The sequence below is a fragment of the Phacochoerus africanus genome, chromosome 9 (assembly GCF_016906955.1).
Source record: "Phacochoerus africanus isolate WHEZ1 chromosome 9, ROS_Pafr_v1, whole genome shotgun sequence".
Classification (NCBI taxonomy): Eukaryota; Metazoa; Chordata; class Mammalia; order Artiodactyla; family Suidae; genus Phacochoerus; species Phacochoerus africanus.
The window spans coordinates 76,060,574-76,083,944 of record NC_062552.1 but is presented as its reverse complement, the minus strand read 5'-3'; the positions used below and the strand labels follow the sequence as shown (position 1 = coordinate 76,083,944).

General features: G+C 51.5%; 4 protein-coding genes across 5 annotated transcripts; 2 read left to right on the top strand and 2 right to left on the bottom strand.

The window, feature by feature from the left end:
- Positions 1–308: 308 nt before the first annotated feature.
- DHRS1 (dehydrogenase/reductase 1) lies at positions 309–10,463 on the bottom strand. Its single transcript, XM_047796520.1, has 9 exons — positions 10,222–10,463; positions 9,659–9,832; positions 6,698–6,841; positions 6,467–6,546; positions 2,233–2,365; positions 1,774–1,920; positions 1,255–1,324; positions 835–915; positions 309–691 (listed from the first exon to the last, which is right to left on the bottom strand). Exons 2-9 carry the CDS (start codon positions 9,806–9,808, stop codon positions 555–557), a joined length of 942 nt encoding a protein of 313 aa, XP_047652476.1. The 5' UTR covers positions 9,809–9,832; positions 10,222–10,463; the 3' UTR covers positions 309–554.
- NOP9 (NOP9 nucleolar protein) lies at positions 10,412–16,565 on the top strand. Its single transcript, XM_047796510.1, has 10 exons — positions 10,412–10,860; positions 11,075–11,530; positions 12,555–12,665; positions 12,909–13,050; positions 13,985–14,177; positions 14,645–14,785; positions 15,183–15,308; positions 15,453–15,689; positions 15,854–15,959; positions 16,291–16,565. The coding sequence occupies exons 1-10, from the start codon at positions 10,614–10,616 to the stop codon at positions 16,446–16,448; spliced, it is 1,917 nt and encodes a 638-aa protein (XP_047652466.1). The 5' UTR covers positions 10,412–10,613; the 3' UTR covers positions 16,449–16,565.
- Positions 16,550–19,670, bottom strand: CIDEB (cell death inducing DFFA like effector b). Its single transcript, XM_047796522.1, has 5 exons — positions 19,261–19,670; positions 18,608–18,752; positions 17,622–17,771; positions 17,199–17,389; positions 16,550–17,058 (listed from the first exon to the last, which is right to left on the bottom strand). The coding sequence occupies exons 1-5, from the start codon at positions 19,299–19,301 to the stop codon at positions 16,926–16,928; spliced, it is 660 nt and encodes a 219-aa protein (XP_047652478.1). The 5' UTR covers positions 19,302–19,670; the 3' UTR covers positions 16,550–16,925.
- Positions 18,477–23,235, top strand: LTB4R2 (leukotriene B4 receptor 2). Of its 2 annotated transcripts, none has more exons than XM_047796516.1 (4): positions 18,477–18,755; positions 20,147–20,394; positions 21,387–21,496; positions 21,844–23,235. In XM_047796516.1, the coding sequence occupies exon 4, from the start codon at positions 21,863–21,865 to the stop codon at positions 22,937–22,939; it is 1,077 nt and encodes a 358-aa protein (XP_047652472.1). In that variant the 5' UTR covers positions 18,477–18,755; positions 20,147–20,394; positions 21,387–21,496; positions 21,844–21,862; the 3' UTR covers positions 22,940–23,235. The 2 variants fall into 2 exon arrangements, with proteins under 2 accessions (XP_047652472.1, XP_047652471.1); XM_047796515.1 differs by lacking the exon at positions 18,477–18,755 and adding an exon at positions 19,690–19,803.
- Positions 23,236–23,371: the final 136 nt, after the last annotated feature.

Below are 23,371 nucleotides of genomic sequence, written 5' to 3'. Positions count from 1 at the left end.
AAAAGGCCTCTCTCCCTGGGGAGATGGTGGAATGAGGGGGTGGGAAAGAAATTCAAGGCTGGGTGTGCCTGCTTTCGGCTGTGGAGGGCCCCTGCTCCCCGGCTAGGGCATGGGAAACGGGCCTCTCAGCCAAAGGACCAGTGCCCCTGAGGCAGGCAGCTCTCCAGGCAAGAGCAGGAGCAGATGTGCAGGAAAGGGGCCTTGTCCTGGGGATGCAGCTCCTTGAGAACTTAAGCATTTTGCATATCATTTCGTCTTTCTCTCAAGTACTTACCACCTGAGCACAGAATCAGCACTCAGAAACGTGCTGGAGGAGAACCCTTTATTAGCCCCTAGAGCATTTTTCCATACCAAGGCAAAAAGTAAAAGGCAGGGGCAAGGAAAACCTGAAGAAGGACCTCAAGAGGTCCCTAGGGCTCAGCCAGGACGCATGGCAGAGGCCTTCTCTTCAGATCAGGGGTATCAGCAGACAGGGGGGAAAGGTTGCCCGACTCCACAGAGACAGGCTGACCACTCAGTCTGAAGGGAAGCAGAGTGGTGTCCAGCCAGGATGGTTAGAACTTGCTAGTGTACAGGGTCATAAGCCACTTGGGCATTCGGAGGAAGCTGGGCAAGAAGGAGGCCATCCAGCTCAGGCTGGGGATGTAGGAGAGAACAGAGCTCACAGACAAGTAGTCCTGGACGGGGCGGCCTGCGGAGCACAGGAAGAGAAGGATGAGGGCCACATTTCCCACGCCTCAGACGTCCTCCCCTTGGCTGAAAGACTGGGTGGGATGTGAGGGAGGAAGGAAGAGGGAGGGAGGTCCAGGCCAGCTGCTGGGCCAGAGTTCTTACCATCCACGTCCCGTAGGCCATAGCGCCGCGCCAGGTCACAGGATGGCAGCACCTTCCCGCTCAGGCTCAGGATATTGGGGTCTGTGGGCACATAGACAGCTGAGCTGACATGGGAGGGGTGCACTGTGACAAGGCTTGGGCCCAATGGCACAGGACACTATTGAGACAGGCTTAGGAGCCCAGATTTGTTTCTCTGTTCCTAGAAAGGTTCAGGCCTCTGGCTCCTGGCTGCACCTCCCAGGAGCCAGTTCCTGAGGCCCCTGCCCCTCAAACTGGGCATCGGATCCTTTGGGCCTTGAGAAGCCAGAGAAAGAAGGTATATTCCTCAACCGTCCCCTGAGCCAGGACCCAGAACTGGCTGCCACCACCCTACAGATATTCCACGCCCTTTCTTGTTACCAGCTGCCCCAACCTCTTCACCTGTTGCCAGTGCCACCACACATTTGCCACTCATTTCTGTGGTCTCCGCGGATGAGAATGGCAATTTGATCTGAAACATGGGGCAGAGACAATGGAGGGTTAATTTCCAAGAGTGCTGCCCAAGTCCCTTTCCCACTTTCAGCTTCTGTCCCAGGAGGGAGAGGTCCTTGTCAGCCTGGCGCCAGGACCCACTGCCTTTCTGCCTTTCCTAAGTGGAAGGACGTGGGGATGCCAACTATGTCTGGACCTTCTAGACTAGTTCAGTGTCGAGGTCAAGAGCATGGGCTTTGGAGCAGGACAGTCTTTCCACTGTGACTTTGAGCAAGTTTTTTAACCTCCCTGAGTTTTGGTTTCCCCATCGATAGATTGGAGATACCAAGTCCTTTACAGGAGCAAAGGACATAATGTGTGCCAGTGCTCAGCCCCAAGCAGCTAGGGATTTACTCTTTGCTGTTCTTATTGCCTTGTCTTTGAGGATGGAGAGGCCTTCTCTGCCACTCTTGCCCTCTCCTCACCAACCTGCTCAATCATGTGGTCATCAGCAGTGTCACCCTTTGTCATGTACTCCTTCAGCGTTTCTGTCTGCACCAACCCTGGCCACAGAGACACGTAGCTGACCCCGTGGCGCCGCAGCTCCTGGGCACAGTCGGCAGCCAGCCTGTCGCACTGCAGAGGGACAGAAGGCTGAGTGAGAGCCAGGACACCAGGCTGTGTCACCTTCCTCCTGTCTTCCCTGCTTCTGATGAAGACGCCCCAGGCCCCTGGCCTGCCCAGGAGCCCTGCCTCAGCTGTCCACCTGCCCCAGTGAGCTGCCAACTCTAGCCAGCTGAGAGGAACCTGGGCAAAGGCACCATCCATGCAAGGGCAGAGGGAGAGGCAAGGGCCGGTCGGCCTCATCACTGATCACTGGGGTGTCTCCTGAGCTATGGGTACTGTCACTGTCCTATACCTCCCCAACCCGTGCTCTTGGGTTCTCACCGCAGCTTTGCCCACACCATAGGGGACACTGAAGAAATACTGCAGCCCCCCAATGGAGGAGATGATCACGATGAGCCCCCGGCCAGCTGGTACCATCAGCCGTGCTGCATACACCGAGCACAAGTAGTGGCCTCTAGAATGTGAGCCAAAGAAGAAGGAAGGAAACATGGTCAGGACTGCCCAGGGAAGCTTCCTCTGCCCCCTGCTGGCTTCTGAGCTGGGAGAAAGCCACATAGGGGCTGCTGTGAGCCTGGTGAATCAAGGGCTTAAGGCCACATTCTGAGAGGGACATTGGTAAAATTAACCACCAAAGGATGAGAAACGGCAATCTTTAGAAGACTGTAATGGAAGAAAAGCACTCTGTCATGACAGCAATAACAAACCTACAAGGCTTTGGGGGATACAACATAATAAATATATAGTTTCTACAAGGAAAAACTATAAAGTTCGGTTTAATATCAAAGAACAAGTACAGACATAATTTATTGAGAAGAATCAATGTGTAAAAACATCAGTTCTACTTAAATTAATCCATAGAGTCAGTCAATTTACCTTATCTCTCTCTTTTTTTTTTTTTGCTTTTTAGGGCCACACCCACAGCATATGGAGGTTCCCAGGCTAGGGGTCGAATGGGAGCTGTAGCCACTGGCTTATGCCACAGCCACAGCAACTCGGGATCCAAGCCACATCTGTGACCTAGAGGACAGCTCATGGCAACGCCAGATCTTCAATCCACTGAGCGAGGCCAGGGATCGAACCTGCAACCTCATGGTTCCTAGTCGGATTTGTTTCTGCTGCGCCAGGACAGGAACTCCGAGTTATATCTCAATAAAACTTTTGGAGAAATTGATCATATAATCTAAAGCTCAATGAGAATAAATGTGTGAGAAAAGCCAGGAAAATTCTGAGAAGGAAAGAGTGGTATCTCGTGGCTGAGGGGGATATGTGGCCCTTGTTCTGCCAGCCTTCATTAAAACGTGCAATGACATAAGAGTTAAAAAATGCTGTGCTGGGAGTTCCCGTCGTGGCGCAGTGGTTAACGAATCCGACTAGGAACCACGAGGTTGCGGGTTCAGTCCCTGCCCTTGCTCAGTGGGTTAACGATCCAGCATTGCTGTGAGCTGTGGTGTAGGTTGCAGACGCGGCTCGGATCCCGCGTTGCTGTGGCTCTGGCGTAGGCCGGTGGCTACAGCTCCGATTGGACCCCTAGCCTGGGAACCTCCATATGCTGTGGGAGCGGCCCAAGAAATAGCAACAACAACAACAAAAAGACAAAAGACAAAAAAAAAAATGCTGTGCTGGTACAAACAAACAAAGCAGTCAATGATGAATCCAAATGTAAAAGAGAATTCAGCAGATTATAAACGGAGCATTTCAAACTAATGAGGAGAGATGGACCACTCAGTAAATGGATTTGGGACAACTAGTCAGGTATTTAGTGGGTGGGATTGGCTCTCTACCCATGTATTATTTTAAAACAAAGTCCAAATATATTTTGAATGTAAAAAAATGAATGCATGAAGTTCCCGTCATGGTGCAGTGGAAACGAAAATGACTAGGAACCATGAGGTTGTGGGTTCGATTCCTGGCCTTGCTCAGTGGGTTAAGGAGCTGGTATTGCCATGAGCTGCAGATGTGGCTCAGATCTGCCATTGCTGTAGCTGTGGTGTAGGCCAGCAGGTGCAGATCCAATGTGACTCCTATTCTGGGAACTTCCATGTGCCACAGGTACAGCCCTTAAAAAAAAATAATAAAACAAAACAAAACTGGAGTTCCTGTTGTGGTGCAGCACAAATGAATCCAACTAGGAATCATGAGGTTGTGGGTTCAATCCCTGGCTTTGCTCAGTGGGTTAAGGATCCGGCATTGCCATGACTGTGGTGTAGGCCGGCAGCAACAGCTCTGATTAGACTCCTAGCCTGGGAACTTCCATATGCCTTGGGTGCAGCCCTAAAAAGACAAAAGACAAAAGACAAAAAAAAAAAAACCAACCCAACCCAACCAAACAATAAAAAACAGATTCGGGTATCTTTGGCCAATCAGAGGTGCAAAACTTGCCTGATCTCATGGCCTGATACTGTCTTGTATGATTGAGGACATGGGGAAACAGATGTTCTCCTTCATCACTGAGAGATTATAAATTGGCAGGGTCTTTTTTGGAAGACAGTTTGATAATATTTATTAAGTCTTTAAGAAGTACATATCAGAGTTCCCATTGCGGCTCAGTGGTAATGAACCCAACTAGTATCCATGAGGATGTGGGTTCGATCCCTGGCCTCGCTCAGTAGGTTGTAGACGTGGCTTGGATCCTGCGTTGCTGAGGCTGTGGTGTAGGCTGGCAGCTGTAGCTCCATCGACCCCTATCCTGGCAACTTCCACATGCTGTGGGTGTGGCCCTACTTTTTCTCCAGCTCCAGTCTAATCAGAGTTGTAGCCACTGGCCTACACCAGAGCCACAGCAACTCGGGATCCGAGCCGAGTCTGCAGCCCACACCACAGCTCACGGATTCTTAATCCACTGAGCAAGGCCAGGGATCGAACCTGCAACCTCATGGTTCCTAGTTGGATTCGTTAACCACTGTGCCATGACGAGAACTCCAAGAAGTACATATTTTTTGACATAAGAATTCCACTACTGCACTAGATAAGGGGATAAATAAATTATGGTATCTCTTCCCAGTGGACTATTTAAAAGAATGGTGAATATATATTAGGCTATTAACAGGAGCTCTATCTCAGGCAAGGGAGAAAGGGGTGGGGATGAGGGAGTAAGATCATCCTGTCCTTCACAGTATGTGATATATAAATGCCCGGTAACCAGAAAAAATTTCTTTCACATGGGAAATAAGATGCTTCAAATGAAAACAAGTAGAGAGCTATGGTTTCAAAAGGAAACCCAGCCTAAGGTAGTGCAGAAGACACAATAAATGTGTGTGTGCATGCGTGCAAGGGAGATGTTTGTGTGCTTCTTAGAGGCTCACAAAGTGACCTTCACCTTGAGGAATTCACCAGGGCTCAGGGGCCAGGGTCTGGGCCTTTGCCTTGTAGGCTCAAAACCCTGACCAGCAAGAGATGAGAGTGAGGAAGGTTCTGGAGGGCTAAGGATATGGGTGCTGTCAATTTCCAGCTCCCTGGGTATTCTTCTCTTGACTCTTGACTGACCATCCACCTCTGTCCCCACAACCTTTATTCCACTTTGGAAATCACAACTGGATCCTAATCCTTTTTTTGTATTTTTTTTTATTTTTAGGGCCACACCAGTGGCACATGGAAGTTCTGAGGCTAGGGATCAAATTGGAGCTACAGCTATCAGCCTACACCACAGCCACATCAATGATAGATGTGAGCCACATCTGTGACCTACACTGCAGCTTATGGCAACGCCAGATCCTTAACCCACTGAACAAGGCCAGGGATCAAACCCACGTCCTCATGGATACTAGTTGGGTTTTAACCTGCTAGGCCACAATGGGAACTCCTGGATTCTATCCTGCTTCCCTGGGAGTGCCACTAGAAGCTGTGGGTGTTCTTAGATGCTTTAGAGAGAGATTTGCATATAATTGCTTGGTGACTCCCACAGGTGGCTGTGCACACCCATGACCCACACAGCGTAGTTTCTGAGAGGGTGCCCTCTTTCCAACAATAAACACAGACCCAACTAGTACATATCATGCTGGGTGAACCCTAAATGCTGTGTTTCATCTCACCCCTGTGTCACACGTAGGTGTAAATCCATGACACCCCTGCCCTCTCAACTCAGACCTGGGGGTGCCCTTGCCTGTGGGTCTGGAGTGAGGAGCTAGAGGCTAAGACGGCTGGCACTCAATTTTCCTTAACGACCTTCCCCGATCTAAAACAAACCAATTCCTTCCTCTAACCATCTCTGGAAACATTGACTATGGATGGTGTGCTTTATTGAGGGAAAGAGGCTCCCTTTAGAGCCGTGCATTTGAATGGGCAGAAACTGAGGTAAGGAAGAGGGCAAGGGCAAGTTCAGGTGAACATTACTGACAGAAACAAGGCAGAAGGTGACGTTCCTAGGTACAGATTCACCTGAATGAAACTTCTTCAGAAGTTAGTGGACAAATGGGACAGAAAGGAGAAGAAAGAGACAAAGAAGTCAGAAGGAAAAGGAGCGGGCACATGGGGAAAGGTCTGGGCTCCTAGCTGGGCTGAGAGTGTGGGGGGAAGGCCTTTGCGGGTGTAGGGGTGGGCTGGGGAGGGGAACACCCACCTGAGTCCCACGTTGTTGACATCATCCCAAAAGGAGGCAGGGCTTTCCCAGAATGCCTTCTTCCTATTGTTTATGATCGCCTGGAAAGCACAGGGACAGTGAAGAATAGGTTGATCAGAAAGCAGGAAGGTGTGAGGCTGGATAACGGAAGGGATAATGAGTGGAGAGGAGGACTCAGAGGTCAGAGGGGGAGGTCAGGAGTTTGGAGCAGAGTTGAAGTTCATAGAGCACCTGGACACCAGCATAGGCGTTGTTGACCAGCACATCTAGACGCCCCTGCTGTTCTCGAGCCACCTGCTGAAATAGGCTTTGCACTTCACTCTCCTGGCTTGAATCACACACCACAGGCACACACCGGCCCCCTCGGGATTGTGCCTAGAGAGGGACAGAGGGGAAAGGAACTCCCAGTCACACACTGTGTGAGACACAAGACAGCTCCCCACTGCTCCCAGCGTGGCAGCTGAGAAGGCCTGGCACAGGGCTCAGAGCTAGCAGCTGAGGAAACATTGTGGGCAATACTGCCCTCTGGTGGCTGTTTTAGGCGTTTCAGGAAGGCTAAGCCCTCCTATCGTGTAGCCAGATGGATGGGGATCCCAGGTTTAAAATCTACAGACATTTACTGGGGCCTACTATGTGCAAGGCACTGTAGTCTGAGTGTGGAGGGTGAGGGAGAAACAAGACTTGGTGGCTGCTCTTAAAAAATGAGTGTATAGGAGTTCCTGTCGTGGTGCAGTGGTTAACGAATCCGACTAAGAACCATGAGGTGGCGGGTTCGACCCCTGGCCTTGCTTAGTGGGTTAAGGATCCGGCGTTGCTGTGAGCTGTGGTGTAGGTCACAGACGTGGCTCGGATCTGGCGTTGCTGTGGCTCTGGCGTAGGCTGGTGGCTACAGCTCCAATTTGACCCCCAGCCTGGGAACCTCCATATGCCATGGGAGCAGCCCAAGAAATGGCATTAAAAAAAAAAAAAAAAAAAGAAATGAGTGTATGGAGTTTCCATCTTGGTGCAGCAGAAACGAATCTGACTAGGAACCATTAGGTTTCAGATTTGAACCTTGGCCTTGCTCAGTGGGTTAAGGATCTGGTGTTGCCATGAGCTGTGGTATAGGTCAGATGTGGTTTGGATTAGGCGTTGCTGTGGCTCTGGCGTAGGCTGGCAGCTACAGCTCTGATTAGACCCCTAGCCTGGGAACCTTCATATGCCATGGGTGTGGCCCTAAAAAGACAAAAGACAAGACAAGACAAGACAAGACAAAGAAAGAAAGAAAGAAAGAAAGAAAGAGAGAAAAAAAAATGAGTATCTTTTTCTTCGTTCTAGATCATTTCCATCTGGCATACCCTTAGCTCCCATCCTTTACATCTCACATGGAATCTCAACTCTGTCGCAGCCCTCTTACCCTCAATCCATCAATTCACCTGCCTGGTAAGTGAGAAATCAATACTCTCAGACATAAACTAGTTCTACTTCCTGATCTACCTCACCCTCTACAAATGTGTCCCCATCCTCTAACTTTAGAAAAAGAATACCTTATTCAAGAACTATCCTCTATACAGCTGGCCAACAGGGACATGAAAAAATGCTCAACATCACTGATTATTAGAGAAATGCAAACCAAAACTACCCTGAGATACCACCTCACACCAGTCAGAATGGCCATCATTAACAAGTCCACAAATAACAAATGCTGGAGAGGGTGTGGAAAAAAGGGAACCCTCCTGAACTGTTGGTGGGAATGTAAACTGGTACAACCACTATGGAGAACAGTATGGAGGTACCTTAGAAAACTATACACAGAACTACCATACGACCCAGCAATCCCACTCTTAGGCATATATCCAGACAAAACTTTCCTTAAAAAAGACACATACACCCGCATGTTTATTGCAGCATTATTCACAATAGCCAAGACATGGAAACAACCCAAATGTCCATTGACAGATGATTGGATTAGGAAGATGTGGTGTATATATACACAATGGAATACTGATCAGCCATTAAAAAGAACAAAATAATGCCATTTGTAGCAACATGGATGGAACTAGAGACTCTCATCCTGAGTGAAATAAGTCAAAAAGAGAAAGACAAAACCATATGATATCACTTATATCGGGAATCTAATATATGGCACAAATGAACCTTTCCACAGAAAAGAAAATCATGGACTTGGAGAATAGACTTGTGGTTGCCGAGGGGGAGAGTGTGGAATGGATTGGGAGCTTGGGGTTAACAGATGCAGACTATTGCCTTTGGAATGGATTAGCCATGAGATCCTGCTGTGTAGCACTGGGAACTATGTCTGGTCACTTACGATGGAGCATGATAATGTGAGAAAAAAGAATGTATACATGTAGGTGTAACTGGGTCACCATGCCGTACAGTAGAAAATCAACAGAACACTGTAAACCAGCTATAATGGAAAAAAAATAATAATCATTATATTTAAAAGAACTATCCTCACATTTTCCAGATCTGTGCACTGGGTCCCACCGTCAGACCTTCCTGCCTAACTTCTCACCCACATTTCCAGAACATTCTGTGCACACATATCACTTTCCATAATCACATCAATTACTTTTATTTTATCACTTACTGCATTAATATTACATTGAAATGATCCGTTTCTGCCTTGGACTTCCTGTTGGACTCTTTCTTTCTTTTTTTGGCCATGCCTGAGGCATGGAAGTTCCAGGGCCAGGGGCTGAACCCATGCCACAGCTGTAACCAGAGCCATAACAGTGACAATGCTAAATCCTTAACCCACTGAGTCACTAGAGAACTCTTGGACTCTTTTAAGGGCAGAAGTTATGTCTTACTAATCTTGTTAATTCCAGTGCTTCACCCAGTGCCTAGCAAATCAAAATCATCCCAATGTTGAAATGAAATCCAGTAGAAAAGTCAAGCAAAAATATACGATTCAATAAAGTCTTGACTAAATTAGAGAAAAGGCATAAGTCCACAACTTTTAGTTGCAATTTCAAAATCTCTGAAACACTCAACAGAAAGTTTTTTTCATAAAATTCACTCAGTGGCAAAATGTGACCTGAAGCCAGGGCGTTTATTTATCCCACGTTCGGTAAATATTCATGCTTTGTTGAGGAATATCATGGTTTCAGGTAAGGAATTAGAGGGAAGTTAATGGGAAGAGCTCCCTCAGGTGGTTTCTGCCCCTGGGGTCCCAGAGGACGCACTCACCTCCTGGGCAGTGACCTGCAGCGTGTCAAGATGGCGGCCAGTGATGTAAACTGTGGCACCTGCTTCGCAGAGCTGTAAAGCGATGCCACGGCCAATACCCCTGGAAGCACCTGTCACCACGCACACTTGGCCCTGCATGGGTGCTACCATGACTCACAAGAGAAGGGGTTAAATCTGTGGAAGCAAAGACCTACTCTGAGGAAAAGACTGTGTATGTGGGGAGCGGCCTCTGACAAAGGTAAGAGGGAGAGCCAAGGTTGAGATCCTTTGAAGGGAGAGAAGTTTCAGAGGGGGCCAACTAGTGCAGGCTCCCGGACAAGGCTGGCTGTCCTTTCTGGGAAGCCAAGGAGTTTAGAAGGGGACTGTGTGAGGCTGTCCAGGCCGGCCACCTACTGGGACTCTGAGTGGGGCTGACTGGGTGGGAGACTGTGGCAGGACAGTTCTGGCGCGTCCACGCAGAGTCCTGGACTATCTAGAGCTCTGGCCACTGGTCCGGAGGCAGTGGGGTGGGCGGGAGGCCCAGGGACCGTAAGCCTTAAGTGGAGGGGGCTCGTGCCTCTTACCTGCCACCTGTGCTGCCTCTGGACTCGTCACACCGTCTCGCTCGTTCTCGGAGGACTTCAATTCCGTTTTCAGGGGCGGGACAAGGCGACGTCAACCGGGTCAGAATACGACGCTGGGGTGGAAGTCCGCGCTCTGGCCGGGTTTCCGCCGTGGACGCGGAGGGAAGCAGAACTTCAGATGTGCGAGAGGACCCCGCAAATAGGGGCGGGGCGATCCCGTGGCCCAGCCACGCCCACCCCGGAAGGGGCCGTCGCGGGGCTCTGACGTGTAACTCTGCGCCCTGAGCGTGCCGGCGTGTCTAAACTCTACCCTGCCCCAGCCCTCACCTGCTGCGTGAGTGTTCCTTGGCCGCTAAGGAAGGTTTTGGTGGCGGAGCGGGCACGGAGCAGCCATGGGGCTGGGCCCGCGCTCCTGCCACCCGGCGGGGCGAGGGTTCCCAGCTGGCGGCAAACGAGGGCGCGGAGCCAAGGGTTCGGGGCGCCCCGCATCAAGCCGCCAGCGACAACCTTGCCCGCCTCCGGAGAGGCGCTCGGAGCCAGCTACAGATGCCCACCCTCACCTGAGCTCCGAAGCTCTAGAATATTTCCGTCGGGCGCTCTCCGCGCTGAAAGAGGCCCCCGAGGCAGGAGAAGAACGAGGTAGGAAGCAACTTCGGGGTGAGATCAAGGGAGGGGCTCGTTGGGCATAAAATTCAGGACAGGCAAGGACATTTTCGTGGGTCCCCGGGGTGTGGGGACTTAGTTTCTATCTCCTGTATCCCCTTTCTCACTCCCTGCCCCTTGGATAGGTGATGGAACATAACCTTATTCTCCTTTCGGCCTCTTCGATATATTTCTTTTTTTGTTTTTCCAGAGCTGATGGTGCACAATGTTTTGAAAGAAGTGGAGGCTCAGGCCCTGGCCCTGGCTACAAACAGGACTGGTAGTGAGATGCTGCAGGAACTCTTAGGGTTCAGTCCCCTGAAACCGCTGTGTCGAGTATGGGCTGCTCTGCGCCCCAACTTGCGCTTTGTGGCCTGCCATCGATGTGGGGTCCATGTACTGCAAAGTGCTTTGCTGCAGCTGCCTCGATTGCTAGGGAGCCCTGCAGAGGAGGAGGAGGAGGAGGAAGAGGAGGAGAATGGGAAGGATGGTTCTTTGGAGACCGTGGAGGAGTTGGTCCTGGGACTAGCTGCTGAGGTGTGTGATGATTTTCTTTTCTACTGTGGAGACACACATGGCAGCTTCGTGGTCAGAACTTTGCTGCAGGTATTGGGAGGCACTCTTCTGGATTCTGAGAGAGCCAGGCATCGAGGTTCCCAGTCACCTGGTAAGTATTACAGGAGAGGGATGTGGACCTAGAGGGAAGGAGAGTTTGGAAGTTCAGAAGTAGAGAATAAGCAGAATATTTCTTCATGACCTTGAGGAATTATCAGAGAAATTAGGACAGGGATAGCAGGTGAAAGATTAGTGTGCATAGAGGCCCAGAGGTAAGATGCATAGGTGTGTTTAGGGGACAGAGCTGTTAGAAGAATGGGAGGAAGTGGAAGAGGTGATTCATTCAAACATTGGATTTCCGTTTTTTTTTTTTTAAAACCAAAATTCACAGTAAGGAAAAAAATTTTTAAATATAACTCAACATTTTTGTGCGTTTATATGCACGTATTGGATTCAAGCAAAAGTTCAGGAAACCATGCCCTTACTACATGCAACCCACTTTGGTATTTTCTTTCTTTTCTTATTTAATTCTTTTGTGTTCCATTAAAAATGCTTGTTGTGGGAGTTCTCACTGTGGTTAAGTATCCAGCGTTGTATGCAGTGGCTTGGGTCTCTGCTGAGGCTTGGGTTTGATCCCTTACCAGCATGCAGTGGGTTAAGGATCCAGCCTTACTGCATCTGAGGCATAGGTTGCAGCTGCAGCTCAGATTCAGTCCCTGACTGGAGAACTTTCATATGTGACAGGTTCAGCCAAAAAAAAAAAAAGTAATAATAACAATAATCCTTGTGGAGACCCACTTAATTGATTTCATGATATACTCATAGGCAGTGATTTACATTTTGGAAAACATTGAGAAATAAGGAGGTGAGTTTAGGTGAGGCCTAATTTTGGAACCCCTTGAATTCCTGGCTGAAAAGTTTGAACTATCTCCTATGGACCATGGGGGGCTGGTTTAAGTTTCTTAGAAAAATTAAAATGGAAATGTAATCTCAGTTTAGTCACCCAGATGAGAAGACATTGAGTTGAGGTGTACGTGTTCTGTATCTCCAAGCCGAATGCTAGTTCACCTGTGGCATTCGTCTCTTTCCTGGATGGCTGTTTGTGATCTCTGTGCACATTCTTGATCTTCTTTCAGAGGCCCAAAGGGCCCCATCTCGGGAATGTAAGCCAACTGATTTCGAGGTCCCTGAAACCTTCTTGAATTGCCTTCAGGACCTGAGCTCCTGTTTTCTGAAGGACATTGCTGGTAAGGAGGGAAATAGGTGGAAGATCTAGGATCTTTTTTTCTGGAGGTGATTACCATCAAACAAGTCTCTTATTTTGATCAGTCTTAATACTCTTTTTCAAATCTGATCTGGTTTGATGTGAAAACTCTATATAGACCATTTGTGTCCATAGTTCCTTCTGCCTGTTGCTTGGGGTTTGAGGTTGTAGACATCATCTGGATTTGGAGAAAGCTGCTCTTATTATTTCTGCCCTCTCCCCACAGTGTTTATCACTGACAAGATCTCCAGCTTCTGCCTTCAAATGGCCTTACAGATTTTACACCGCAAGCTGCCTCAGTTTTGTGCCCACCTCTGTAGTGCTGTGATTGGCTACCTGAGTAGCCGCAATTCATCAGCAGATGGCAGGTATGGACAGGGCCTCAGGATTGACCAGGGTTCGTGGGCTATGAGAAATGAATGACATGATGTGGGTATTTTGTTTGTCTGTTTTATTTTTTATTTTTATCTTTTTCTTTTGCTTTTTAGGGCCGCACCTGAGGCATATGGAGGTTCCCAGGCTAGAGGTCCAGTCAGAGCCACAGCCACAGCAACGTGGGATCCAAACTGCGTCTGCAACCTACACCACAGCTCACAGCAACGCCAGATCCTTAACCCACTGAGAGAGGCCAGGGATCAAACCCTCATCCTCATGGTTCCTTGTTGGTTCGTTAACCACTGAGCCACAAAGGGAACTTCTGTCTGTTTTAAAGGATGAAGGTTTTTTTTTTTTTTGCCACTTTTTTGGAAGTCTGGTTTTACTGAGTTATAACTGACATCCAGCACTGTATAAGTTTAAGGTGTACAGCATAATGATTTCACTTACCTCATGAGACAGTTACCACAGGAAGTTTAGTGAACCTCCATCATCACATATAGATACAAAATTTAAAGAAATAGAAAACAAATTTCTTTTTCTTGTGATGAGAATTCTTAGGATTTACTCTCTTAACAACTTCATATGTGATATACAGTAGTGTTAGCTATATTTTTCATATGTCATCCCTAGTATTTATCTTATAATTAGAAATTTGTACCTTTTGACTGCCTTCAGCCAATTCCCTTCCCCCCCACACACACCCTGCCACCTCTGGTTACCACAAATCTGATCTCTTTTGCTATGAGTTTGTTTGTTTTGTTTGTTTTTGAAGCATAATTGCCCTCCAACACTATGTTAGTTACACAACATAGTGATTAGATATTTCTGTACACTTCAAAACGATCATTGAGATAAATCCAGTGATGTGGATATTTTGGATGAAATGAAGTTAAGACTACCTGATCACTTTCTCCTTGTTCCCAGCCCCCTACTGCTATTTCTGCATGATCAGACAAGCTCCAGACTCCTGGAGCAGGTGCTGTTGGTGTCAGAGCCTGCGAGGCTCCAGAGTCTCTTTGAAGATCACTTTCAAGGACACTTGCAGACCCTGGCTGCACATCCTATAGCCAACTTCCCTTTGCAGCGTTTTCTGGATGCTATTACCACCACTGAGTTGGTGAGTTGGGAACTTGGCTGAGTCTCTTTGTGTACTCCATTGTTTCTGTTGGTTCTTGTTCACTGAGACTTGTTTTACCGTGTGCCTGCCTCTGTATTTGCAACAGTGTGCCAGCCATTCCCCTTGAGAAGTTTTTCCTGGAGCTTTCCCAGAACTTAGGGCGAAGGTACCTTCTTCCCAGAAAGGATTTGCTTTGGCTTCTCTCAGGTGCCAATGCCAGCAGGATATTATAATTTTGCTTTTCAGGGCCACACCTGTGGTATGTGGAAGTTTCCAGGCTAGAGGTGGAATTGTAGCTGCAGCTGCTGGCCTGTGCCACAGCCACAGCCACACCAGATCCTTAACCCACAGAGTGAGGCCAGGGATTGAACTCAAATCCTCATGGATACTAGTCAGAGTTCAGTACCGCTGAGCCACAACAGGAACTCTCTAGAGTGCTAGATTCTTTATTCTATGTCTCCCCTCAGCTGTCCCCTGTGTTTGAGGAGCTGAGCCCTGCCCTGGAAGCTGTGCTGGCCCAGGGTCACCCAGGGGTGGTCATCGCCCTGGTGGGCGCCTGCCGCAGAGTTGGGACCCACCAAGCCCAGGTCCTGCAGCTGTTGTTGGAGGTGAGTGGGGGTTACCCACAACCCATTTATGGCCTGGGTTCAAATTCTACCTGTTAGGACTTTTCTAATCTTAAGTGGTTGTATTCGTGGACCCAACAGGTCTAATGCCCTGGGGAGTTCATAGATACAGGGGTAAGTGAGGCAAAAGCCATCTCATGGCTCTGGAATGAAAATTCTCTCTCAGAATAAAGAGAGACGCTTTTCTAAGAGATAAATGTTTAATCATTATATTTAGAGAGGCTGGGGATACAGCAAGGTGGGTGGGATCCTGTCCACATGCAGCATATCCTGTGGAGTTAGGCATTCTCACCTCTCCTGAATGCTGTCCCCCGTCTGCAAGGCCGGGGCTAAGGATGAGGTAGTTCTCAGATTCATCATGCTTCGTCTTCCCTTCTAGGCCTTCCACTGTGCGGAGCCCGCTTCCCGGCAAGTGGCCTGTGTGCCTCTCTTTGCTGCTTTGATGGCTTATGAGGTGTACTATGGACTGGCGGAGGAGGAAGGGGCCGTGCCTGCGGAGCATCAGGTGAGGCAGAGGAGAGGCCAAGCGTGTGACCGATTGGGGACCAGGCCTCCCAGGGCTTTGGAAGCCCTTCACCACTCTAGTTTCATCCAAGTGGAGGTGGAAGTTTGGTGGCTGGCTCCTGATGCTCTGTCTCTGTCCTTCCAGGTAGAAATGGCCACAGCCAGGGACCTGGGGGAAGTGACAGTCGTAGGGTCTCTACTGCTCCAGCATTTGCTGCACTTCTCCAGTCCTAGTCTTGTGCTTCGGAGTCTGGGTGCCTTGACAGGACCACAGCTTCTGACTCTGGCCCAGAGCCCTGCTGGTTCCCATGTGCTTGATGCGGTCTTGACCAGTCCTGCCGTGACGCGTAAGCAGCGCCGCCGTGTGCTGAAGACCCTAAAGGTTAGAGTTTCCTGGCTTCTAAAAACTTTGATCACTCTGCCATCCTCCTTTTAGAGAATGTGAGCTTCCCCTTGCACTGTCCTTCAGAGTCACAGGGAGGATAGGTAGTTGCTAGACTGCTGTGGACTGTCCTAGAGGAACCCACCTTGCTTGTCTCAATGCAGGGACAATATGTGGCTCTGGCCTGTAGTCGCCATGGTAGCCGTGTGCTAGATGCCATCTGGAATGGAGCAGCCTTGGGGGCCCGGAAGGAAATTGCTGCTGAACTGGGTGAGTACCAGCAACTCTTTTTGATCTTTTCACACTCCCTTTCCTCACTCCCAAGAGCTACGTGGCTGAGGGTGGACCTAAATTCAGCAGAGGGTGGTCTTGGCTGTAGATTCTCAGCGGTCTGCTCTCCCCTTCCCCTCTGCTGAGTGTGCAGCCCTGTGCTCCCACCCACCTCCTGACTTCTGCTCTTTGCACGGGGAGGTGTTAACTCTATCCTAAGACAGGCCCAGGGTCCCAGAAAAATGGAGGGACCCTCAGCCCAAGTAGAATTTCTCCAAGCATGGGTGACTGACTGCATGGCACAACTAAACATGAATGGTTCCCTTTGCAGGGGAGCGAAACCAGGAGCTGATAAGAGACCCTTTTGGCCACCATGTGGCTCGAAATGTGGCTCTGACTACCTTCCTGAAGCGTCGAGAGGCTTGGGAACAGCAGCAGGGAGCAGTGGCCAAGCGCAGGCGGGCCTTGAGCTCCATTCTTGAGGACTGAAGCCTCTGGATCGAACTGGGTGTTGATGGGGGAGGGGGGAAAGGAGTACCTATCCTGTCTCATTCCTAGTTTAAACCGGAGTCAAAAGTCTTACTGATAAACACTTTTATATTTTTATTGGAAGCACCTTTGTTATTTTGGGGAGGAAGGATACAGAGAAATAGCGATCTCAAGGTAGAGGAGCTTAGGGACAGAAGGAGTCATAAGGACCTCTAGGTATAGCAGCAGTCAGGGTGGGATCCAGGTGTCCGGGGACAGGCTGTGGTCTTTCAGGGAGCAGGAGACTGGAAACGTGGCCAGGAGGCATAGGGTGGGGGTATAGGACATTATGCTGATGGGGCCTGTCCCATAGGATTGAGGGACAGTGGGGAAATCAGGTGAGTTACTGAGCCTGCACTGTCTGAAGGCCCCCAAACTTGGTGTTGTCACAGTCTGTCTCTTGGAATGAGTCTAGAGGCAGAAGGTCAGAGCTCCTGCTCAGTAGGGGTGAAGGTGACCCTTTCGCTGCCACTGCTCAGCCCCTTCCACTGCATGACGAATGGTGGAGGAAATTCCCAGCAAGACGTGGCCCAGGCCTTGCAGCAGTGCGGAGGCCCATCGGAGGAGCTCCCTGAAGGGCAGAGACCGGAGGAAATCAGATGGGTGGGGAAACCTGGGGGCCTGTGGAGAGCTATCTGGGTAAGGGAGTGCAGGGGAGGGAATCACAGGGACTGGATAGGGATGGGGAGATGTGACATGTTGGTCTCTGACCTGAGTATTTTCTTTGGGCCGAGTCCTTGGATGTCACAACTCATGGAGTAGAGCCCGTAGAATGTGGCTTTGATGTTCAGGCTGCCAAAGAGGTCTCGGGGGTTTTGCTTGTATATGTCAAAGGTGATGCGGGCGATGTCCTGGCTGTGCTTGGGCTTCTCCCGGCCCAGGCCATATGACAGCACCCCACTCTGTTGCCAAAGCAGGGCAACGGACCCTCACATACTGACCCCCACCACTAATCCCATCAGCACTGGGACAGACCCACCCTTGCCTGGACTCTTCACCTACTAGAAGGAGTCCTTGACAACTCCTCACCTCTCCCATGCCCCTGCCCCCAAGATCAGGGTTAGGTGAGAGAAGAGCATTGGGAGAGATATAAAGGGTTGGTGGCCTGGAGCAGCCCCAGTGAAGGTCTCTCACCTTCCTGGGCCTCCATTTCTGTCCCAACTCCAGCACCATCAGGCATGTGTCATCCTCCAACAGCTGGAAGAAGTCCTCGCTCTCCACCATGGTCCCATCCTCCTCAAGCACCAATGTTAACACTCCATTCAGCATCAGAGTCCCCAGTGCCTACCCGGAGGCCAGAAGGAGGAAGGAAAGGGCAGAGCTTTTCCCACGCCCCTCCCCTGTCCAGCTGCCCAGCACCCAACTCTCCTTCCTGGTGCTTTGCCATCCCTTCAAATGGTTCCAGCTCATGGTGTTCTTTAGTTGTTGGGGGTTGCTCACCCAGGGCTGTCCTTTTCCTGTTAGTTCCTGCTTTGCTCCTACCGCGTCACTGTCATCTCCCAGCTTCCCTCCAAGCCATGCCTACTGGTTTGGAATTGAAAAGCCAGCCAGTTTCTCTTGAATGGTTATAGGCATTTTGCTGAAGGGGCTTGTCACGATGGAGTCTTATCTCTAGTGTCCCACCTTCCTCTCCCTAACCCTCACAGAGTTCTCCAGAACTCTTTCTGGAAAGATCTTTTTGAATCTCCACTAGTGTCAAATATCTGTGTATCAACAGCCCTAGGGGGTAGTTGTATTATTGTTCCCTTTTTACAGATGAAGAAACTGAAGTTTTGATATGTTGAAAAACTTCCCAGGGTTTGACTCAAGGAAGCCACAGATTCAGGGTTTTGAATTTGATACAAATTGCCATTCCATACCGAGTTCTGAAATCCATCCCTCCAACTCTCCCTACTCCTTCCCCGTCCCCAAAGAAAAGCCTGTTCCAAAAAAAAAAAAAAAAGGCGAAGTGACCCAAACAGCAGAAACCATTGGGTTCACACCCCTGCTTTTAGCCCTCAGAGGGAGGGGCAGCCCTGTCAGCCCTTTCTGTTCCTTTTTGTTCTTTATCTCAGGCTCTCGTTCTTCATCAGCCCCTTGGCTGTCCCTGCATTTGGAACTCAGGGACTTGGCTCACTTGCCTTGTCTAGCAGTTCCTGGCGGGTGGCGGCTGTCAGGCCTTTCCGGGTGGTCCGCTTGTGATCACAGATACGGAAAGGTCGCTGGGGTGGTGGAGTGGAGGTCCAGACCTTACGGCCTAAGTCGGAGCTCATGTTGGATACTGACCTGGTAGGTGAGAAGAACGATCAAGGAGGAGTGAGGGGTTCAGTGAGTGTGGTGGGTTGATGGGGGTTGGGTAACTGGAGAGTTAGGGAGGTTGGGAGGGAGGGATCTAGATTTGCAGATTAAAGTAGCCTAGGGGAGTCCCCACTATGGTACAATGGGATCGATGATCAGCCTCTTGGGAGCTGGGATGCAGTTTCATCCTTCCCTGGCACAGTGGGATAAGGATCCCTCAGTTGCCACAGCTGCGGTTTGGGTCTCAACCTTGACTCAGATCTAATCCCTAGTCTGGACGCTCCAGGGCGGCCAAAAAAAAAAAAAAATAGTAGCCCAGGGAGAGAACTTGGAGTTGGGGTGGGGGTTGGTTCAGGAGCTGGACAGGCCTTTTGCTGCAAGTGGGGGCAGGAAGGGGAAGGGGTACAAATTCCAGAGCTTCCTGGGGGCTGAGTGGAGTGTTGTGGCCCTGCCCGTATCCCTGGAGATGGAGAGTGAGAGGAGGGTTAGAAATCACCTGAGCAGGCCGCTGGGGTTCAGGGCAGAGAGGTACTCCATGGTGGAGGGAAGGAGCCTAAGAGTGGCCCGTCCTGGGAGTCCTGGGCTGGGTGGTTCTGCACTGATTGGAGCTGAAGCGCTGGCGTTTTCTGTTACAGAACCGGGATCTCAGCCCCGGTGAGGTGGGGGATGAGTCAGTCAAGCCCGGACTCTGCCCCCACACCTGGCCAGTAAGAAGGGCAAAGTCCAAGGGGAGGGAGGAGGGGAAGGGCCGAGATCTGGCCCAGAGGGGCCTGGGAAAAGCCATGGAAGTTTGTGTGTGTCACTGGTGGTAGTGTGTGATGTGAGGGTTAAATGGGAACTATGCGAGAGGATGGATTGTGATCTCTGGTGTTTTTCTTTATACGGAGGGAATTTCTAGGGACAGTTTCTAGTTCCCAACCTGTGAAAGCTGCACTAGTGATTTGCTCTGTACGTGCTGCCACCTACTGAAAAAGCCATGAACTGCAACATCAGGAAAAGGGGGTCCCAGCAGAGGATGGGCGGGGCTTGGAGAAAATAGGTGAGGCAGTGCACCTGGGTGGGGTGTGAGGGGAAGATGGGTCCTGATCCATGGATCCAGAATTACTAGGATCCTATCTGGGACCCTGGCCTTCCTACTTTCCTGCTCTTCCCGCTGTGGTCTAGGGGAGGGGCTGGCTTTCAACATTTCTCTGACTTCGTTCTCCAGAACTGCCTGCTTCAGCCACGCTGGATTAGTCGTTCTCTCACCTTTTTCCTTTGGCCCCTTAATAGGCATGAAGGAAGTGTGGATGGGGGTGGGGGCGGGCCGGGAGAGGGGTTGCATCCTTTGATGGCATCAGGACTTCAGCTTTCGGTATCCCATGCCCCATCTCTGATTTCAGCTGCAGTTGTGATGAACAGTTGTGTGGAAGCTCATACTCTCACTGTCAGTGAACAGCTCCCATGAGCATAAGTCTCTCTGCTTTCCTGCCGAGGAGCCTTGTCTGAAGCCATGGCAGCTCAAGTCCCCTGACAAGTACAGGCTGCAAGTATACAAGTGTATAAGGGCATTAATGCCTCTAGGATAAACCTCAAACAGTGGGGAATACAAGCTGGGCATGAATGCCTCCATCTTCCGTCTTTCTAGAAGGTATGCTGTGCACTCAGAGGTTCCTGATGCCCACTGAAGGAATTCAATAACACGCTCTCATAGGCTTTCCTCTTCCTTCTCTTCCCCTGTTCCCTCACTCCTGCTTCCCGAGAGCTGACCTTCCAAAAATATGATTACCTGTACCCATACCCTCAACTCAGGCTCTGCTTTGGAGGACACTCAAACTGAGACAAGACTCCCAAAGAGGCCCCGTTTGGCTTTTGACAGGGCTGGAGCCTTTTTTCCCCTTCCCTCAATTTTATCAATCTACCAAATTTCTTTATTTCCAAGTTTTGCCAGGCCTCTCTACCCAGAGAAGTCTTCTTTTCAGTATATCTCAACACTTCACCCTTTCCTTTTTCCTTGCTTTGTATCCTGGTGCAGCTCAGCAGTGTGGCCTCTTCATGGTTGTGTGTTAGGACCCCTCAACCAGGTTATAAACCCCTCATACCCCCATGCATCCACCATTCCCTCTCCCCTGGATTTAACCCCATGCTTTACACTGAAGGCTTTCACTGACAGCCCCCTGAGAGTTGTGAGGGCAGAATGACTGGGGCAGGGCCCGAGACAAGAGGAGTGTGTAGGAAGCTGAGGATAAAGGGGGGCAAGCAGGCTCAAGAGTCTGAAAACAGACAAAGATAGAGCAGCTGGGGAAGTGAGTAGTTGGGTCACCTTCTCTGCTGAGTGCAGGCCAGGGAGGCCAGAGAGCCTAAAGGCTACAGGGTGGGAGGAAGGGGACCACAGCTGGGGGGGGGGAGGGAGGGGGGGGTAAGTGTAGAAGCAGGACTCAAGGGCAAGATCCGTCAGTGTCCCTACTCACCCACAAGACCAGGGAAATTTATCTGCACCCTGTCAGCTTATCCTGTTTCCTGGGGAGGCGGGCTCTCACACGCCTGGACGTGTTGGTGATGGGAAGGAGCCGGGTGAGGGAGGGGCCCCAGGAAAGGCCCTAGAGGAGCCCCACCTCGTCCCTCCCTATTCTCACCTCACAGCAGCCAACCTGACGGGCCAGAACAGGAGCAGGCACCTCTCCCACTGCCACTTTGCCTCTCGGCTCCCCCAGACCGCTTGAGGGCCCCCCACTCTGCTAGCTCCCTTCTGGGTAAGTAGATCAGCTCACAGGACTTTATGCTCCTCCACTCACTTTTGCCCTGAGGTATAAAGAACAGCTCAGTCAAAAGAGAGGCCAGGCTAGAAGGGTGAAGGTGGAGGTAGTGACAGCCTGCGAGTCAGGACTGGGGAGGTTGGCTGACTGAGAGCAGGGGATCTGGGTTCCAAGAAGCTGTGTTGCAGTCTGGGCTGGGGTCCTCAAGGAAGAGACAGAAGGTCCCAGCCAGAGGAGAGGGCGGTGGAAGAGAAGTGAGGGAGGCACAGTCCCTTCTCACCCGGCTTCAGGCCTCACGTGGGCTTTGGCCCCACCACCTGAATGCGCCCTATGGCTCTTTCCAGACCCCGTAGGCGCAGAAGGATGCCGCTCTGCTACCGTCCCCCGGGAAATGAGACGCTGCTGAGCTGGAAGACCTCGCGGACCACAGGCACCGCCTTCCTGCTGCTAGCGGCGCTGCTGGGGCTGCCCGGCAATGGCTTCGTGGTGTGGAGCTTGGCGGGCTGGCGGCCGGCAGGGGGGCGACCGCTGGCGGCCACGCTCGTGCTGCACCTGGCGCTGGCAGACGGCGCGGTGCTGCTGCTCACGCCGTTCTTCGTGGCCTTCCTTACCAGGCAGGCCTGGCCGCTGGGCCAGGCGGGCTGCAAGGCCGTGTACTACGTGTGCACGCTCAGCATGTACGCCAGCGTGCTGCTCACCTCCCTGCTCAGCCTGCAGCGCTGCCTTGCCGTCACCCGCCCCTTCCTGGCGCCCCGGCTGCGCAGCCCGGTCCTGGCCCGCCGCCTGCTGCTGGCCGTCTGGCTGGCCGCCCTGGTGCTGGCCATCCCGGCCGCCGTCTACCGCCACCTCTGGGCGGACCGCGTGTGCCAGCTGTGCCACCCGTCTCCTGCCCACGCCGCCGCCCACCTGAGCCTGGAGACCCTGACCGCCTTCGTGCTGCCCTTCGGGCTGGTGCTCTGCTGCTATGGCGTGACGCTGGCGCGGCTGCGGGGCGCCCGCTGGGGCGCCCGACGGCACGGGACGCGGGTGGGCCGCCTGGTGGGCGCCATCGTGCTGGCCTTTGGCTTGCTCTGGGCCCCCTACCACGCCGTCAATGTGCTGCAGGCTGTCGCCGCGCTGGCTCCACCCGGAGGCACCTTGGCGAAGCTCGGCGGGGCGGGCCAGGCGGCGCGTGCAGGAACTACGGCCCTGGCCTTCTTCAGCTCCAGCGTCAACCCGTTGCTCTACCTCTTCACTGCCGGGGATCTGCTGCCCAGGGCAGGTCCCCGCTTCCTCACGCGGCTCTTTGAAGGCTCCGGAGAGGCCCGAGGGGGCGGCCGCTCTCGGGAAGGGACTCTGGAGCTCCGAGCTACCCCTCGGCTCAAAGTGGTGGGGCAGGGTCATGGCAATGGAGACCCAGGGGGCGGGGCGGAGAAGGACAGTCAGGGATGGGACCCTTGACGTCGACCCTACAACCGGACCTGCTCTTCCTATCCCCTTGCATCTGCCTCCTAGAACCCAGGGAACCACACTGGTGGGTTTGGGGTCCTTCTCTGACCAGTTTGGGATCTGTCTGGGCAGAAGTATTATATATCCGGGGCAGGCCCAGCTTCCTCCAAATTGAGGCGAATGGTGATGGTCCATGTAAAAGAATGTCACGCACCTGCAGGCTGGCATGTGCCCAGGTGCCAGGACTGCTTACTTGTTGCCAAAAGCTACTGTGAAATACACTGGGTGGCCATAATGTGATGGCTTAAGCATGCTCCCCCTAGTGGTTCATCATACCTGAGTGATAACTGAGTGAAGCCACCTCATTCCCTGCTGGGTCAGGCCAGGGATGGGCAAGGCCAGCCTTCAGTGGCATCTTGACGTGTCCTCCCCAGCCCAGGTGGC